General features: G+C 42.2%; 2 protein-coding genes across 11 annotated transcripts in view; both read right to left on the minus strand.

Moving 5' to 3' along the window:
* ARB2A (ARB2 cotranscriptional regulator A) overlaps nucleotides 1-20638 on the minus strand; it is a 427234-nt gene that overhangs the window by 105260 nt on the left and 301336 nt on the right. The window lies entirely within an intron of this gene.
* On the minus strand, nucleotides 847-15974 carry POU5F2 (POU domain class 5, transcription factor 2). The gene has a single exon (XM_019929702.3). The coding sequence runs from the start codon at nucleotides 4710-4712 to the stop codon at nucleotides 3642-3644; it is 1071 nt and encodes a 356-aa protein (XP_019785261.1). The 5' UTR covers nucleotides 4713-15974; the 3' UTR covers nucleotides 847-3641.

Genomic DNA, 20638 nt, shown 5'->3' on the forward strand with positions numbered 1-20638 from the left:
AAAGTAGCTGATTTTGCCGTTAGGAGAATTCACAAGGCTCACAGCTAAAAAGTGAGGTGGCAGAGCAGCAGCCCAACATACCTACCCGCTGGGTTCTTTTCTGGAGGCAGCCCCTTAGGTAAACCATACAGTCTCCCAAAGCTTCTTGTCACGTTTCTCTTCACTGGTGTAACCACGATAATGCTAATGCCTTGTTTTAAGGATTCTACTGGGTATTGGGGTAGATTTACTTCATAACAGTTCATCTTTCAATTGGCTGGGGCTGTAATCACAGGAACTGACCCCCCTTCAAATCTAAAAATCCACAGATCTCATTTATATTCATTTAGTTTCTTCAAACATGACAAGTAGGGAGAATTCTACCGTGATAAAACCAGGATTTTGATATTTTCAAATGTTTTTTTAAAATTGAAAAGTAAACATCCAGGAACATGAAAATGATTTGGGCTTATATTCTAAATGTAGGTTAACTACACTGAAGTATATAAACACTCTAATTGTAATTGTAAATTACCATGTTGTGCAGGAAAACAGACATATGGCAGGTATCTTCATTCACTGAGCTGCACTACAGCTCTTTAACATTAATGGACATCTGATTAAAAAAACCCTAATTTTTAGCAATGCCTTTCCAACTGATATGTCCCAATACTCCTGCGTTTAGAGAATTGCCTTTCTTTTACAGAAACTACAAATTTGACTAAAAATGAAAAGGCCAGATTTATTATTCTAAAATATTGTTTTATAATGAGAAATTACCATTTAGAGACAAGAAAGACTAGAAGAATGAATATTTTTAGGAATCCTAGATTTTCTGGAGTCTTTGTTTAGATATATTTCTTTAATTTTTAAACTGTATAATACATACAGCAAATTTTTAAAAAAATCACCAGTAATACCTATTATAGATTTTTTTCCCTGTAATATACCTTTTTCCTTAAAAAATGACATCACAAAGTTTAATAAATTGTTTTGCCTCATTCAACAATCTTTTCTGAACTGTTTGTCAATTTTTACCCTATATGGTGTTCCTTTTTATTTATTTAACCCTTTGTTGAACACTGTTTCTAACTTTTCGTTGTTAAAATTAAAAAAAAATGCTGTGATACCACCCTTATCACTAAATTTTTGCATACATATAACAATTATTTTCTTATAAACATTATTTAAAAGTTGAAATGATGGGCCAAAGGAAAAGCACATTTTAAAAACTTCTCATATGAATTACCCAACAGCCTTTCATGAAGGTTGTACCAATTTACATGACCACAGATGGAATAGCCAAATACTTGTTTCTTTTATTTTGTTCATCACGACCACAACACTGTGTTCAAATTATTGTAGTTTCATAACATCTGGTACAACAAGGCCCTAACGCTTTACCTTCAAAATTTCCATATTTCCCCAAGTTTCATTCTTTCGGTTTAGAATCACTTTGTCAAGTAATACTCCCATATTCCACTAGGATTTTATTTGAATGGAATTGTAGTTTTCATTGTAAAAACATTGTTCTACATAGATAATACAATTTTGTACCCTAAAAAGAATTTATAAATGGATTCTGCTAAGGGAAGCAGTACTGTTTAGTAAGACTATTTCTAGAAGAAAGTCATAAACAAAAGTGGCTATTCTGAAAAATAAATCCTTATGACACAGTTTTAGTATAATAAACAATGATGTATACTACACACATTTTAAAAATATGAAATAATAGAAAACAGATGCTATTTTAAGAGCAGGATAATGTTTTGGAATAAGGAGGGATCTCCTAACACCTCAAGTTTTCTTAGACAAGAAGTAGGAAAACTTCTAGGGAAGGGAGAAATTGTTCTTTATGATAAGAATCTAATTAAAGTGCCAAGGAATGATAAAAGCATAAGAACAATAAAGGCAATAATCAATACAGTATTTGGTCTGAATTTGAAAGACTTATGTAAGAACTGATTCAGGGCCTTTATACTGTACTGGCTAGAGATACCCAGAAAATACAGACTTGAAGAAAACCAGGAATTACCTATTAGTTTTCAAGGGAAAACTCTCAAAAGTAAGATGGCCAATGGGAAGGTGTTGCTTAAATTCTAAAATCATAGATCTACACAGTCATGGTCCCCATTGAAATATGATGAAGGCTACCATCACCATCTTTGAAGAAAATGCACATATGTACAAACACGCTATTCTGCTTATACCTCAAAGAGGTTTGGCATCTTCAGGTTAAGAATACCTGCCTTGTCAAAAGGAAATACAAGATAAAGGAAACATTTGATACAGAAATTTTCAGAATGATGGCAAAGATCTCATTGAGTGAGTGGTTGGAATTTATGTTTTTAACTGAGGTAGGGGAAAATCTGGCAAATATGAAGACTTTGGACTGTTGTTTGGAACCTGCCTCTACTAACTCCTCCCCTGAAATTGTTCTAAGACATGTACCCGTAACATCTTTGTTAATGAAATGATATAGCTTACTTGATTTATGTTATTTGATCTCTGAAATATGACACTGCTAACCACTGACAACATACTCTTGGTTTTTTGTAGTTTGGCTCCATTTTCACTAACCTACGTGTCTTGACAGTGCTCTACTTTCAGACATTGATGAGAGGAAGAAATACATATTGGAAGAAACTAGAAAAAAGCAATTAATAAAAATAAACCTAAAATTAAATAATTAGGAAATAAAAACAGTAAATAGAATTAAAAATAAAAAACTTGTTATTTGAAAATACCTGTAGATAAATTCTTTGTACGACTGATTAAGGAAAAAAGTAGAGAAAAAAATGGACAAGATTAGTAAGCAAAAAGAATACATAAACTCAGGTATAGTATATGGTGACAGAATTATAAAACCATAAATATTACATGGAGGTGTACGGCAACAGGTGTGAAAACACAGAGGGATTAATGCCTTCTGTTTAGTATACGATGACCCATATTGACCAATGTAGAAGTAGAGAACTGGAAAAGACCAATTTCATGGAAGAGATTGGAAAAGTGATTTAAGATGCACCACTGCAAAAGCCACCAGGGAGTTGGATAGTTGGATCAACTATCACAAATATCCTCTACAAAGCATTTCTGAGCTCAAAAGAAAGTAAGGGAAATTCCCAGGGAATAAACCAAACAGAGCTGAAAAGTGAATTAGAAAAAAACACATCTTTCAAGAAAAGGGGGAGAACCGGCAAACTCTTGTGTTTCAACAAGGGCTCTGGGTAGGCTCTATGTACTCTTTTCCTGTCCCATCCTCAAACCTTCCCCTGGAGGCAACGATTATCTTGGACTCTGTGTTCACACAAAGTTCTGCTTGGTTTTGATAGAAATAATACACTGACATAGTCTTCTGTGACCTGAGTTTTTCACTCAGTATTGTGTTCATAAGAATATTCCTATGTTTACTGATAACCACGTGGAATAAGAGACACAATTACTTTTCAATTAATAAACAGAGAGAAACAAAATATCCAAAACCATCTACGTTTTGGAATGTACCTTAAAGTCAATGCTAAGGAAAAACAAAGGGAAAAACAACACAGCAGTAAACTTCAACCTCCCTCCCCAAATTTTCCTAAACAGCTCCCATCCCTCTCCCTTACGTATTCTTAACTTCTTTAGACAACTAATGGAGGACTTAATGCTAAAAGCCTTTAAGTGAACCCCAGGGACCCGTTTCCCCGGGTTGGCCCTCCCCAGAAAGGCAGGCGCCTCAGCTGGAAAGCCTGGGGAGGCTCAGGGTGGTGGCTGGGGCAGAGAAGAGGGTTCCTCCCGCAGTGAAAGGGGCAGGGGTACAACGGTGTAAAGTAGGGTCCCCCATAATGGGGGACACAGAAATGGAGTCCCGATGTCAGGGGAAAGCACACTGGTCCTCTTGGGAGAGGAGGTCCGACAGTCCCCACCTCTGTCAGTGGGGAGAAATCATTGCTTGGCCGACTGCCCATCTTGCTCCAGTTATGGAACCAAACTTGGATGAAGTCCTTCTGCAGCTGGAGCTGCCCAGAGATGCAGCTGATCTGCTGGGGTGTGGGCTTCTGGCACTGCAGGAAGAATTTCTCCAGGCTGTTTCCGATGTGTCTCTCCCTGTATGCCCGTCTGTGCTTCCCAGCCTGCTGCAGGATCGTCTCCATTTTGCATAAGCCCAGAAGGTTCTCCATGTCCACTTGCTCCAGCCACATCTTCAGCAGCAGTCGCAGCTTCCACATGTTGGTGAGGCTCAACTGCTGGGCCTCGAAGCACCAGATGGTCGTCTGGCTCAGCGTCCTTCCAAAAAGAGCCCCCATGAGCAACCCCACGTCGGCCTGAGAGTACCCCAGGGTCATCCTCTTCTGCCTCAGCTCCTTGGCCAACTGCTCCATCTCCTGTACGGCAGAGACGTCTTCTGGCAGCGCCAGCGTCGGGATGCACTGCAGGACGATGCAGGGCCCGGGGAAGGCGACCTCAGAGGGTCTTGGGAACCAAGCGCTCACCTCTCCAGCTCCGACCCGGGGCCGGCAAGGCATCATCCCATCCTGGAATTCGCACGGCGGGGGACCTGGGGACAGTGCCCACACCTCAGGGTCTGGGCACATCCCCGGCCTGACCTCTGGCCAGACCATCAGCCTGCCGGGGGCCGCCTGGGCGCTCAACTCGATTGGAGTGTCAACCCGCACCGGCACTGGCCTTGCGGGCCTGTCCCCACCAGTGCCCGGCATGGGGAAGTTTGAGGGGCTGTGTCCGGCCATGGGGTAAGACCGCTCAGAGCAGGGAGTCTGGTAGGAACGGACGGCTCTCGAGGCTTCGGAACAGCCACCAGCCTCGCCCTCGAGCCCCGCCCCGCAGTGGGCTGAGGTGGCAGTGCAGGCGGGAGAAACTGAGGCCGAGGGTGTGTATGGGAGCTGGCGGGGGAAATCTGGTAGATCCTACTGATAACTGCCTGGTCCCCAGGGTTAAGGGAGGGGCTCCCCTACCCTGAACTTTGCTTCCAACTCCTTCCGAAGTGCAAGTGTCTCTCTTGGGCTTTGCAGCTCCAAAGCTGTCTGGGATCCCTTAGTCACTGAGTCCATCTTCTCCCTGAAGGGAACCTAGGTGTTTCCTTTCAGCTCTTCTGAACTCTGGTATCTAATCTCTTTTCTCCACGAAATGTGAATGACCGCTTCAGGCTTCACAAATATTTGTTAAATATCTCTATGCCAGGTTTTTTTTCTTTATGCTACCCCTTAATTCATTAACTGTCCCCTCACTGCTATCTTCATGGTCACAAGTACTGCCAACGTCTTTCCACCTGCACATCTTCAGTCCCTGTGCCCTAGGAAACCTAAGCATCCCTGCCTGAATTTCTAGTTAGCATCAGTTTACTGTCAGATTCTGTCCCTCACCCCCGCACTCGGTCAGATTCCACTCTCACTGGGGCCAAGTTTCCTGACTAATTCCATGTTTGCCCCACCAGTCCTTCAAGTCCTTTGCTCCCCATCCTACCTCAGCTTCCTGGTCCAGAGTTTCCACATACAACAGAGGCCTATGTGTTTCATCTTTCTCCCCTCTGGAGACAGGTCTCTGGACTGGCCCTACCTGCTGTTCCCTACGGAGGACACTACTTGCAATACCTTACTCACCAACATCAGGCTCCTCTATCCCTGACACCTCTCCCATCAGAGACCCAAGGATCTTAGAATATTTGTCCCTCCATCATGTCCCCAGCTCGGGTAACCAGTCCTAGGCCCTGGGTGGAGAAAGCTAAGGAGGGAAGGGGAAGAGAAGATCAGACCTCAGGTTCAAAGCTTCCAAGGAGGAGCTTTAGGAAAGAAGAGAGGACAGCGATCCTGGCTGGATAATCCCAGCCTCTTGCCCTTTCACTCTCCAACTCAACCATGATGAGGCTCTACTCTACCCACATCTACTGAAATTGCTCTTGATGAAGTCATTGGTAACCTTCCAACTGTCAAATCTGACAGCCTTTTAAAAGTCTTCATCTTATTAAACTTCTCTGCAGTATCTGACAATGCTGACTACTCTTCTTGCGCCTCTGTTTTAAATTCCATGAAACGCTGGTAACAGTCAAATCTGTATTTCAGCCTTGACTTTTCTTTTAATTTCCAGTCTGTATTTCCCATTGCCACAAATCAAATTCATTATATGCATTTCTAAGCCCGCTGCTCCTCTAGGGCTCCCTGAGCTGGTTGACGGCATTATCACCCACTCAGTCACCCAAACTGAAACGCAGGAATTGTTCCTGACCTTTCCCATGCTCCGCAGGGCACCAAATCTTCCGTTGTGGGTCTCCTAAAACAGCTGAGCTCTACGATCTCCTCTCTAGCCTCATCTTACTGTTTTAATTTAGGCCAAATAATTTCTCACTTGCATTATCATAATAACCTTACAATTGGTTTCTTCTGCGTCTCCTTTCAAGTTATCTTTCATACCTGTGCTAGAGGTAATTTTCCCCAAACCAAACCAAACCAAACCAAACCAAAACAAACCTAACCAAACCCAACCGAATGAAAAAAAAATCTAACCATGTCATTTTTCTCTTAAATTTTTTCAAAATCTAGCCCCTCTTTCCCCAATCAACAAGGTGGGCATTCCAAATCCTGAGTATGGAACACAGTGTTTTTCACCATCTGGCCCCCCTTCCTTCCTTTCCCAGCCTCGTCTACCACACTTCCCCAAGCTCTCTGCACCCCCAGCTTACTCCATCCATGCTCAGTGGGAATATTTCACTTTGTAATAAAGATGCCACAATTTTCGTGGCTATTATGCTTTTCTTCATGCTGCTCCTTCTATCAGAAACAGCTTCCCCTGCTTGTTGGTCTCATTCTCTCATATCATTCAAGATTCTGCTCAAATGTCACTTCGACAGAGAAGCTTTCCCTGACCACTCTTTCTAAAACAGCAACCCTTGTCACTCTCTGTTCCCTTTATTAACCTACTCTTTTTTTTTATATTAATAGGTACTGCCACCTAATATATAATTATTTATCTCTCTGTTTATTGTTTGTCTCTGTGCTGCCAAGAGAGCAGGGATTTTGCCTAGTTCACCGCTGTGTCTACAGGGCCCACAACTGTGCTTGGCTCAGTAAACTTTCCTGAGTAAATGAAGTGTGCTGTATTTCCAGTTACCTTTAAGTCACAGTTTAGAGGACACTTTATGGTGAGACCTTCCCCCAGGCAGAGTTAATTAATGCTTTTGTGGCCCCCTCCTTGTACTTGATATATGTTTTTACTGTAACATTTATCAGTAATTATTTATTTTATGTCTTTGTCTTTCCAGCTAGGTACTTAAGGGCATGCATGTAGATGTTATATAGCCTGGAACATAATAGAACCCTGAGTGATACACTGCTCAATAAATGTTTGCTGAATGAGTGAATGAATCCTCACCTCTACAGTCCTGAGAGTGAAGTACATTTAGTTTCAGTTTAACAATGAGAAACTTGACCCTACCAGGTGTCTCTCCGTACTTTCTCTCCTGTACTAGAACAGGCCCTTATGTAGATGGGGGTAGTAGTACTATGAGACTAAATTCAACTCAACACTATAGAAAATAAGGTTGTAGAAATGGCCTTGAAGCCATGGTAGAGGGAAAAAGAATCAAGAAATCGCTGCCATCTCTACAGGCTGTGTACTTGCTTATTTGTTGAATGCCTGCATCTCCACTGCAAACCTGGCTAGAATGTATGCTTGTAAAGAGCAAGGTCCTTGTCTGTCTGGCTTACTGCTAGATTCTCAGCACTTGGAACTATACTTGGCACAAAGTGGGAAGTCAAGAGATATCTGTTTAATGTTAAATAAATGAATCTCTGCCGCATTAATGGTGAAAAGACTTCCGCATTTGCCTTGGGTTATGTTTTAAGATGACAGTCTATGAAAAACAGTTTGCAATATACAAAATTTCACTGCTATCTATTCTTTCCAAGTATACCTACATGCTGTTTTTTCAATATTACAAAGCAACCAGCGCCTGCTAAACACAATGAAAGGTGGATCACAAAGAGAATAAGAGACAACAATTATATAAGTTAAGGCCCACATAGTGAAACCAGCCCATTTGCAAAAGAAAACCACAGAGAAATGCTTCATAAGTTGTCTAAAAACAATAGGTAAGTAAAAATGTTTTTAGTGAATTGGAAAAAGTGAGGAAAGCTTCATTATATTAACTGAGATAAAACACAGTAGCTTAAAACATTTACTAAATTAAAAAGTAAGGGTATATGAACTTGATGGGTTTTAAATTAACTTGGATACTCTCTTAATGTTGTCTCTGTACTTGGTCGGATCTCATCTGCCACTGTGCCTATCTCCTGGTTTATGTATATGTGTTATTGTGAATAAAAACCCATATTCTTAAGAGAAGTCTTGACACCTCCTTAAAAGTATATTTAATGTGCTATAGAAATGGGGTGATCGGGGGAAAAAACCAGGAGCATATTTGGTTGGAACAGAAATAGGGATGAGGGAAGGCAGGTGATGGGAATGCCCAAGACAACCAGCCCTGTTTGGGCTGGGGCGCTTGAGAGGCTAATCCATCACCTTCAACAAACCCTGAGACCCCTTAGTAAGTGATTAGATTACAATGTAAGAATCAGGCCAGTCTTATCCATAGGGAATTATGAAGTAAGGATAAGAAACACATGGTCCCAGGCCCCATGTATTTATAACCTAAATGGAGGAGAAGAGAAGCTGTCAGGAGAGCAGGACAGCTACAGTTGCCCAAAAAGAAGTGAACGGTTTTCTATTATTAGGATCTTTGGAATTAAGAGAAAGTTAAGTTTTAAGCTGAAATACACAAAGCATCAGGATTTGTGAAATTAAGCTCTCCTTAAGTAGCTTCTAATCTAAGATGTCAAAAACAACTGCCAAGATCACTAATGGTAAGAAGCAGAAAACAGTGGAGGCAAAGTTCATGATAAATGTCCTTGTGGGTCTTGGTTCAAGTTTCATCTCTTTGAAAAGCTTGGCCAATACACTCAGGACTACAGTGATCTCCGTCCTCTCTGAACTTAGTGTCTTTCCATTCAGATACATTGTCTGCTTTATAAAGCCGGCTGGAGTTTCATGTCATGGCTCCGACCCAGGAGGTACGGAAATGTCTCTGAACAGACATCACAGATACCATTTATTCTGTACTTATGTGCCAAACAATGTGCTAATGCCTGAGCTATGCACAGTAGTCTGAGGATGGTAAGTGCATAAAAGCACCTGGATGAGAGGGAGATCTGGTTTTGATTTACATCATCCTATTGATGAGTTATCTCGTTAACCAGGAAGGTGATCCCTGCTTCCTCATCTCTCCAAATGCATCTCTCCCAAAGCTGCTCATGCCCCAGATGGAGGACACAGCTTTGCTCAGGAGTATGTGAGGAGTTTCATTTCTCTGTCGGAGGCTCGAAAAAATACTTTTTGAATGTAATTAGATCAACAGAGAAGATCTAAGAATAATGTACAAGTCAGGCAGAGAGGGCCAGGCCCGCTAGATGGTGCCAATTTTATAGTTTTTCCCACTCTACATGTATCCTAGTAACTGAGCATTGACCAGGCATCAGTGTGTAAAGGCACTGTCACCAGAAGGGCAGGTATAGGTCCCCAAGAACCACACTAGTCAAGGAGACAAAAAGCAAAGGCAGGAGACAAGATCCAGAGATCAGTTACTGGGAAGTCCCTCTCTGGGTTTAGGAAGTAAAGTGAGAAACCCAGGAGAACGGTGATAACTGTCCAGTAAGGAAAGATGCCTCCCACCTCACAGTGAGAGAGTTAACACCACACACCACAACAATTTAGTTCACTGAAACTACCTCAAAATACACTGAAATGATTAAACTGTCAATTCTCTGGGTGGATTTTCAAGTAGAAAACTATATAAAGCAAAGTGAGCAGGGGGACTCAAAATGGCAGAATAGAAGGACACGGAATTCGTCTCTCCTCACATATACATCAAGAATACATCTACAAATGGAACAATTCTCACAGAGCACCTGCTGAACATTAGCGGAAGACTTCGGACACCTAAAAGGACAAGAAAAATCCCCTCATAACCTGTAGGAGGAAAGAAAGAAGAAAAGGAAGCAAAACAGGGATCAGCACCCCTGGCGGGAAGGTGAAGGTGAGAGGAGGTCCCTGCACTCAGAAAAACTCCCTCTCGGTGGGGAAATTAGCTGCGACAGAAAAGGACCTTTGGGGGATCAGAGGAGAATGCAGCAGACAGTTTCTGAAGGCAGGACAAGGTAAGAACTACACAAGTGGTCAACACCGCAGCTCTGCGCATTCCAGCCTGAGTCCTGAGTTGCCAGTTGTGGAGGGTGGGGCTTGGTGCTGGAAGGTGGGATTTGGAGTGTGGACCCAGGAGGGGACAGCTGTTGGCTGTGAAAAGACAGCCCGAAGGGACAGGAGTAAGGAGCTACACAACCAGGAAAGTCTGCGGGAAAAGTGCGGGACACCATAGAAGCAAGGCGTCATTGTTGAGTGGCACGCAAGGGGCGGGGCCACCATTACAACCCCTCTCCCCACCTGCTGGCTTCTTCTGCCTCCACAGGCACTGGGAGGGGCTCCCATCTGAGTGGGCTTGCCTGCCCCTCGGGCCAGGGTCTCCTACGCCCACGTGGGCTCCAGGGGCCTGAGCGCCACCCATCCCAAAGCCTCCTTGGGAATCAGCCCTGGGCTCCCCTGCCTGGGACGGGAGTGTACTGATGCTGGCAGGGGCTGAATGCTAAAGTGTGGGGTTGGGAGAGCAGATCAGGGAGAGGAGCTCTGTTGGCTGCGCAGAACAGCAGAGGGGACGGGTGTCAGGGGATGCGTGGCTCCAAATGCCCCTAGGGGAAGCGTCGTCTGCCTGGAAAGTGAGGCATCATTGTTGAGTGGTGAGTGGTGGGGGGCTGCCCCTGCCCCCGCATGCCAGCTCCTGCCTCCACGGTCTCTGGGTGGTACTCCTGGCACAGCGAGCATGCCACAGTCCGTTGCAATGGCCTGCTGGTCCCTGCTGCTGCAGGCAACTCACACACACCCCAACTGTGCCCTCTGGACCCCACCCTAGCCCCAAGCAGCCACGGCTTTTGCTCCCTCAGCTGGGCAAGGAACAGATGCCTAAGGATGGCGCACAGGCGGATGCGGGGTCAAAAGCAAAGCTGAGCCCCAGGGGTGGTGCGACTGAGGAAGAGGAATGGAAATCTTTCTGTGCAGCTGCACAGGCCATGGATTAAATCCCCAAGATCGGCTTGGTAAATCCCACATCTGTGGAATACCTGAATGGACAATGAGTTTTCCCACAGCTGAGACTGGTCTGGCCTTCACAGCAGTGGACTCTGGGGGCAAGAACATGGGGGAGTTAGGTCAGGTCAGGGTCTGAGCTGGCCCCACAGAGCCCACAGCAGGTCCAGAGACCAACCTAGAAGTACTGGAAGGCCTCCAGGGGAAGTCGGGACTGGCTCTGGTTCACTGGGGGAGCAAGGACACTGACAGAGCAGGCCCGAGGAAAATATTCTTATTACAATTATTATTTTTTGGGGTTTGTTTCATTTTGTTCACTTGTTGGTGTTGTTGCTTTTATTATTTTTTAACCTTTTTATTTTTTCTTTTGTATTTTTTTGCGGTACGCAGGCCTCTCACTGTTGTGGCCTCTCCCGTTGCGGAGCACAGGCTCCGGACGCGCAGGCTCAGCAGCCATGGCTCACGGGCCTAGCCGCTCCGTGGCATGTGGGATCTTCCTGGACCGGGGCACGAACCCATGTCCCCTGCATCGGCAGGCAGACTCTCAACCACTGCGCCACGAGGGAAGCCCTTCTTTTCTTAATATATATATTTTTTATTTTTCTATTTTTACTTTATTTTTGTTGTTTTGTGTTTTTTTCTTGTTTTTGGTCTTTGTTTTTTATTTTATTCTTTTTTATTGTTTTTATGTGTATATTTTACGTTTTCTTCACTTTCTGGTTTATTGTTTGCTTTGGTTTTTATTTTACATTTTTTGTTTTTGTTAGTTTACTCCTCACTGACTGTTCTCATTTTCTAATTATTTTTATTTATTTATTTTTGGCTGCGTTGGGTCTTTGTTGCTGCATGCGGGCTTTCTCTAGTTGCAGCGAGCGGGGGCTACTCTTTGCTGCGGTGCACGGGCTTCTCACTGTGGTGTCTTCTCTTGTTGCAGAGCACAGGCTCTAGGCACACGGTCTTCAGTAGTTGTGGCATGTGGGCTCAGTAGTTGTGGCGCACAGGCTTAGTTGCTCCGCAGCACATGGGATCTTCCTGGACCAGGGCTCGAACCCATGTGCCCTGCATTGGCAGGTGGATTCTTAACCACTGTGCCACCAGGGAAGCCCCTCATTTTTGAATTCTTTTGTTTGTTTGTTCTCTTTTTTTTCTGTGTGTGTGTGTTGTGTTGTTGCTGCTCTTTGTTTTTGCTTTTGCTATTTGTCTTGGGTTTTGTTTGTCTGTTTGTTTTGTTTTCTTTTTTTGTCCCTCTGGCTGCACTGTGCAGCTTGCAGGCTCTTGGCTCCCTGACCAGGGGTCGGGCCTGGGCCTCTGGGGTGGGAGCACTGAGCCCAGGATGCTGGACCACCAGAGAACTCCTGGGCCCAGAAAATATTAATCAGTGTGAGCTCTCCCGAGGTATCCATATCAACATCAAGACACAGCTCCACCCAACTGCCTGTAGGCTCCAGTGCTGGATACCTCATGCCAAACAACCAGCAAGACAGGAACACAGCCTAACCCATCAGCGGATAGGCTACCTAAAGTTGAACTAGCTCACAGACACCCCAGAAAACACACCACATGACGTGGCCCTGCCCATCAGAGGAAAAAGATTCAGCTCCACCCACCAGAGCGGATGCACCAGTCCCTCCCACCAGGAAGCCTACACAAGTCCCTGAACCAACCTCACTCACCAGCAGGCAGACAACAGAAGCAAAAGGAACTACGAGCCTGCAGCCTGCAGAAATGAGACCATAAACACAGTAGGTTAGACAAAATGAGAGGACAGAGAAATATGTTGCAGACGAAAGAGCAAGGTAAAATCCCACAAGACCAAATAAATGAAGAGGAAATAGGCAATCTACTTGAAAAATAATTCAGAGTAATGATAGTAAAGATGATCCAAGATCTCAGAATTAGAATGGAGGCATAGATTGAGAAGATACAAGAAATGTTTAACAAGGACTTAGAAGAACTAAAGAACAAACAATCAGTGATGAACAACACAATAACTGAAATTAAAAATACACTAGAAGGAATCAATAGCAGAATAACTGAGGTGGAAGGACGGAAAAGTGACCTGGAAGATAGAATGGTGGAAATAACTGCCACAAAGCAGAATAAAGAAAAAAGAATGAAAAGAAAGGAGGACACTCTCAGAGACCTCTGGGACAACATTAAAGGCAACAATATTCGAATTATAGGGGTACCAGAGAAGAAGAGAAAGGAAAAGGGCCTTAGAAAATATTTGAAGGGATTATAGTAGAAAACTTCCCGAACATGTGAAAGGAAATAGTCAATCAATTCCAGGAGGTGCAGGGAGTCCCATACAGGATAAACCCAAGGAGAAACACGCTGAGAAATATATTAATCAAACTAACAACAATTAAATACAAAGAAAAAAAATTAAAAGCAGCAAGGGAAAGGCAACAAATAACTACAAGAGAATCCCCATCAGTTTATCAGCTGATTTTTCAGCAGAAACTCTGCAGGGCAGAAGGGAGTGGCAGGACATATTTAAAGTAATGAAAGGGAAAAACCTACAACCAAAATTACTATACCCAGCAAGGATCTCATTCAGATTTGATGGAGAAATCAGCTTTACAGACAAGCAAAAGCTAAGACAATTCAGCACGACAAAACCAGCTTTACAACAGATGCTAAAGGAACTTCTCTAGGCAGGAAACACAAGAGCAGAAAAAAACCTACAAATACAAACCCAAAACAATTAAGAAAATGGTAACAGAAACATACATATTGATAATTACCTTAAATGTAAACGGATTAAATGCTCCAACCAAAAGACATAGATTGGCTGAATGGCTACAAAAACAAGACCCGTACATATGTTGTCTACAAGAGACCCATTTCAGACTGAAAGTGAGGGGATGGAAAAAGATATTCCATGCAATGGAAATCAAAAGAAAGTTGGAGCAGCAATACTCTTATCAGACAAAATAGACTTTAAAATAAAGACTATTACAAGAGACAAGGAAGGACACTACATAATGATCAAGGGATCAATCCAAGAAAAAGATATAACAATTGTAAGTATTTATGTACCCAACATAGGAGCACCTCAATACATAAGGCAAATGCTAAGAGCCTTGGTAAATCAAGCCTTGGTAAATTTAAGAAAACTAAAATCGTATCAAGCATCTTTTCCGACCACAAGGCTATGGGATTAGAAATCAATTACAGGGGAGAGACCGTTAAGATGGCGGAGGAGTAAGATGTGGAGATCACCTTCCTCCCCACAAATACATCAGAAATACATCTACATGTGGAACAGCTCCTACAGAACACCTACTGAACGCTGGCAGAAGACCTCAGACTTCCTGAAAGGCAAGAAACACCCACGTACCTCGGTAGGGCAAAAGAAAAAAGAAAACAACAGAGACGAAAGAATAGGGATGGGACCTGCACCTCTGGGAGGGAGCTGTGAAGGAGGAAAAGATTCCACACACTAGGAAGCCCCTTCACTGGCGAAGATGGGGGGTGGTGGGGGTGAAGCTTCCAAGCCACGGAGGAGAGCGCAGCAATAGGGGTGCAGAGGGCAAAGCGGAGAGATTCCCACACAGAGGATTGGTGCCGACCAGCATTCACCAGCCTGAGAGGCTTGTCAGCTCACCCACCAGGGCGGGTGGGGGCTGGGAGCTGAGGCTCAGGCTCTGGAGGTCAAATCCCAGGGAGAGGACTTGGGTTGGCTGCGTAAACACAGCCTGAAGGGGGCTAGTGCGCCACAGCTAGCCGGGAGGGAGTCCGGGAAAAAGTGTGGAACTGCCTAAGAGGCAAGAGACCATTGTTTCGGGGTGCATGAGGAGAGGGGATTCAGAGCATCATCTAAATGATCTCCAGAGACGGGTGTGAGCCATGGCTATCAGCGTGGACACTGGAGATGGGCATGAAAAGCTAAGGCTGATGCTGCAGCCACCAACAAGAAGCCTGTGTGCAAGCACAGGTCACTATCCACACCTCCTCTCCGGGAGCCTGTGCAGCCTGCCACTGTCAAGTCCCATGATCCAGGGACAACTTCCCCAGGGGAACACATGGTGCACCTCAGGCTGTTGCAACGTCACGCCGGCCTCTGCCACTGCAGGCTCGCCCCAAGTTCCATATCCCTACCTCCACCCCTGGCCTGAGTTAGCCGCAGCCCCCTAATCAGCTGCTACTTTAACCCCATTCTGTCTCAGCAAAGAACAGACACCCTCAGGCGACCTACACACAGAGACGGGGCCAAATCCAAAGCTGAACCCCAGGAGCTGTGTGAACAAAGAAGAGAAAGGGAAATCTCTCCCAGCAGCCTTAGGAGCAGCAGATTAAATCTCCACAATCAAGTTGATGTACCTGCATCTGTGTAATACCTGAACAGACAACGAATCATCCCCAAATTAAGGCAATGGACTTTGGGAGCAACTGTAGACTTGGAGTTTGCTTTCTGCAACTAATTTGTTTCTGGTTTGATGTTTATCTTAGTTTAGTATTTAGAGTTTATTATCACTGGTAGATTTGTTTACGGATTTGGTTGCTCTCTTCCTTTTTTTCTTTTTTTATATATATATATATATATTTTTTTTTTTTTCTTTTTGTCTTTTTGTCAGTGTGTATGTGTATGCTTCTTTGTGTGATTTTGTCTGTATAGCTTTGCTTTTACCATTTGTCTAGGGTTCTGTCTTTTTTTTTTTTTTTTAGTATAGTTTTTAGCACTTGTTATCATTGGTAGCTTTGTATTTTGGTTTGGTTGCTATCGTCTTTCCTTTTTTGTCCTTTTTTATTAATTCTGATTTTTTAATTTTTAATAATTTTTAAAAGAATTTATTTTAATAATTTAATTTCCCTCCCTCCCTCCCTCCCTCCCTTTCTTTTTTTCTCACTTTTCTTTTGAGCTGTGTGGCTGACAGGGTCTTGGTGCTCAGGCCAGGTGTCAGGCCTGTGCCTCTGAGGTGGGAGAGCCGAGTTCAGGACATTGGTCCACCAGAGAGCTCCCGGCTCGATGTAATATCAAATGGCGAAAGCTCTCCCAGAGATCTCCATCTCAATGCTAAGACCCAGCTCCACTCAACAACCAGCAAGCTACAGTGCTGGACACCCTATGCCAAACAACTAGCAAGACAGGAACACAACCCCACCCATTAGCAGAGAGGCTGCCTGAAATCATAATAAGGTCACAGACACTCCAAAATATACCACTGAACACGGGCCTGACAACCAGAAAGACAAGATACAGTCTCATCCACCAGAACACAGTCACCAGTCCCCTCTACCAGGAAGCCTACACAAGCCACTGAAATAACCTTACCCACTGGGGGGAGACACCAAAAACAGTGGGAACTATGAACCTTCATCCTGCAAAAAGGAGACACCAAACACAGTAAGTTAAGCAAAATGAGAAGACAGAGAAACACACAGGAGATGAAGGAGCAAGGTAAAAATCTACCAGACCAAACAAATGAAGAGGAAATAGGCAGTATACCTGAAAGAGAATTCAGAGTAATGATAGTAAAGATGAAACAAAATCTTGGAAATAGAATGGAGAAAATACAAGAAACGTTTAACAAGGACCTAGAAGAACTAAAGGGCAAACAAACAATGATGAACGACACGATAATTGAAATTAAAAATTCTCTAGAAGGAATCAATAGCAGAATAACTGAGGCAGAAGAACGGATAAGTGACCTGGAAGATAAAATAGTGGAAATAACTGCCACAGAGCAGAATAAAGAAAAAAGAATGAAAAGAATTGAGAACAGTCTCAGAGACCTCTGGGACAACATTAAACACACCAACATTCGAATTATAGGGGTCCCAGAGAAGAAGAGAGAAAGAAAGGGACTGAAAAAATATTTGAAGAGATTATAGCTGAAAACTTCCCTAATATGGGAAAGGAAATAGTCAATCAAGTCCAGGAAGTGCAGAGAGTCCCATACAGGATAAATCCAAGGAGAAACACGACAAGACACATATTAATCAAACTATCAAAAATTAAATACAAAGAAAAATATTAAAAGCAGCAAGGGAAAAACAACAAATAACATAAAAGGGAATCCCCATAAGGTTAACAGCTGATCTTTCAGCAGAAACTCTGTAAGCCAGAGGGAAGTGGCAGGACATATTAAAGTGATGAAAGGGAAAAACCTACAACCAAGATTACTCTACACAGCAAGGATCTCATTCAGATTTGATGGAGAAATTAAAATCTTTACTGACAACCAAAAACTAAGAGAATTCAGCACAACCAAACCAGCTTTACAACAAATGTTAAAGGAATTTCTCTAGGCAGGAAACACAAGAGAAGGAAAAGACTTACTATAACAAACCCAAAACAATTAAGAAAATGATAATAGGCACATACATAATGATAACTACCTTAAACATAAATGGATTAAATGCTCCCACCAAAAGACATACACTGGCTGAATGGATACAAAAACATGACTTGTATATACGCTGTCTACAAGAGACCCACTTCAGACCTAGGGACACATACAGACTGAAAGTGAGGGGATGGAAAAAGATATTCCATGCAAAGGGAAATCAAAAGTAAGCTGGAGTAGCAATCCTCATATCAGACAAAATAGACTTTAAAATAAAGATTATTACAAGAGACAAAGAAGGACACTACATAATGATTAAGGGATCAATCCAAGAAGAAGACAGAACAATTTTAAGTATTTATGCACCCAACAGAGCAGCACCTCAATACATAAGGCAAATGCTAACAGCCATAAAAGGGGAAATGACAGTAACACAATCATAGTAGAGGACTTTATCACCCCACTTTCCCCAATGGACAGATCACCCAAAATGAAAATAAATAAGGAAACACAAGCTTTAAATGAAATATTAAACAAGATGGACTTAATTGATATTTATAGGACATTCCATCCAAAAACAACAGAATACACTTGCTTCTTAAGTGCTCATGGAACGTTCCCCAGGATAGATCATATATTGGGTCACAAATCAAGCCTTGGTAAATTTAAGAAACTTGAAATCTATCAAGTATCTTTTCCGACCACAACGCTATGAGATTAGATATCAATTACAGGAAAAAAATCTGCAAAAAAATACAAAAACATGGAGGCTAAACAACACATAACTCAATAACCAAGAGATCACTGAAGAAATCAAAGAGGAAATAAGAAAAACCTAGAAACAAATGACAATGAAAACACAACAACCCAAAACCTATGGGATGTAGCAAAAGCAGTTCTAAGAGGGAAGTTTATAGCAATACAATCCTACCTCAAGAAACAAATAACACCTCAAAGAAAAAACCTAACCTTACACCTAAAGCAATTAAAGAAGAACAAAAAAACCCCAAAGTTAGCAGAAGGAAAGAAATCATAAAGATCAGATCAGAAATAAAGGAAAAAGAAATGAAGGAAATGATAGCAAAGATCAATAAAACCAAAAGCTGTTTCTTTGAGAAGATAAACAAAATTGATAAACCATTAGCCAGACTCATCAAAAAAAAAAAAGGGAGAAGACTGAAATCAATAGGATTAGAAATGCAAAAGGAGAAGTAACAACGGACACTGCAGAAATACCAAGGATCATTAGAGATCACTACAAGCAACTATATGCCAATAAAATGGACAACCTGGAAAAAATGGACAAATTCTAAGAAAAGCACAACCTTCCGAGACTGAACCAGGAGGAAATAGAAAATATAAACAGACCAATCACAAGCACTGAAATTGAAACTGTGATTAAAAATCTTCCAACAAACAAAAACCGAGGACCAGACGGCTTCACAGGCGAATTCTACCAAACATTTAGAGAAGCGCTAACGCCTATCCTTCTCAAATGCTTCCAAAATATAGCAGAGGGAAGAATACTCCCAAACTCATTCTATGAGGCCACCATCACCCTGATACCAAAACTAGACAAAGACATCACAAAGAAAGAAAACTACAGGCCAATATCACTGATGAACATAGATGCAAAAATCCACAACTAAATACTAGCAAACAGAATCCAACAGTACATTAAAAGGATCATACACCATGATCAAGTGGGGTTTATCCCAGGAATGAAAGGATCCTTCAATATATGCAAATCAAGCAATGTGATAAACCATATTAACAAACTGAAGGAGGAAAACCATATGATCATCTCAATCGATGCAGAGAAATCTTTTAACAAGATTCAATACCCATTTATGATAAAAACCCTCCAGAAAGTAGGCATAGAGGGAACTTACCTCAACATAATAAAGGACATATATGACAAATCCACAGCCAACATCATTCTCAATGGTAAAAAAACTGAAACCATTTCCTCTAAGATCAGGAACCAGACAAGGGTGTCCATTCTCACCACTATTATTCAATAATAGTTTTGGAATTTTAGCCACAGCAATCAGAGAAGAAAAAGAAATAAAAGGAATCCAAATAGGAAAAGAAGTAAAGCTATCATTGTTTGCAGATGACATGATACTATACATAGAGAATCCTAAAGATGCTACCAGAAAACTACTAGAGGCAATAAATGAATTTGGTAAAGTAGCAGGATACAAAATTAATGCACAGAAATCTCTGGCATTTCTAAACACTAATGATGAAAAATCTGAAAAGAGAAATTAAGGAAACACTCCCATGTACCATTTCAACAAAAATAATAAAATACCTAGGATAAACCTACCTAAGGAGACGAAAGACCTGTATGCAGAAAACTATAAGACACTGATGAAAGAAATTAAAGATGATACAAAGAGATGGAGAGATATACCATGTTCTTGGATTGGAAGAATCAACATTGTGAAAATGACTCTACTACCCAAAGCAATCTACAGATTCAATGCAATCCCTATCAAACTACCACTGGCATTTTTCACAGAACTAGAACAAAAAAATTCACAATTTGTATGGAAACACAAAAGACCCTGAAGAGCCAAAGCAGTCTTGAGAAAGAAACACAGAGCTGGAGGAATGAGCCTCTCTGACTTCAGACTATACTACAAAGCTACAGTAATCAAGGCAGTATGGTACTTGCACAAAAACAGAAATATAGATCAATGGAACAGGATAGAAAGCCCATAGATAAACCCACGCACATATGGTCACCTTATCTTTCATAAAGGAGGCAAGAATATGCAATGGAGAAAAGACAGCCTCTGCATTAAGTGGTGCTGGGAAAACTGGACAGCTACATGTAAAAGAATGAAATTAGAACACTGCCTAATACCATACACAAAAATAAGCTCAAAATGGATTCAAGACCTAAATGTAAGGCCAGACACTATAAAACTCTTGAGAGGAAAACATAGGCAGAACACTCTATGACATAAATCACAGCAAGATCCTTTTGGACCCACAAATGGGACCTAATGAAGCTTCCAAGCTTTTGCACAGCAAAGGAAAACATAAAGACTAAAAGACAACCCTCAGAATGGGAGAAAATGTTTGCAAATGAGGCAACTGACAAAGGATTAATCTCCAAAATATACAAGCAACTCATGCAGCTCAATATCAATAAAACAAACAACCCA

Source organism: Tursiops truncatus, chromosome 3 (genome assembly GCF_011762595.2).
Source record: "Tursiops truncatus isolate mTurTru1 chromosome 3, mTurTru1.mat.Y, whole genome shotgun sequence".
Taxonomy (NCBI): Eukaryota; Metazoa; Chordata; class Mammalia; order Artiodactyla; family Delphinidae; genus Tursiops; species Tursiops truncatus.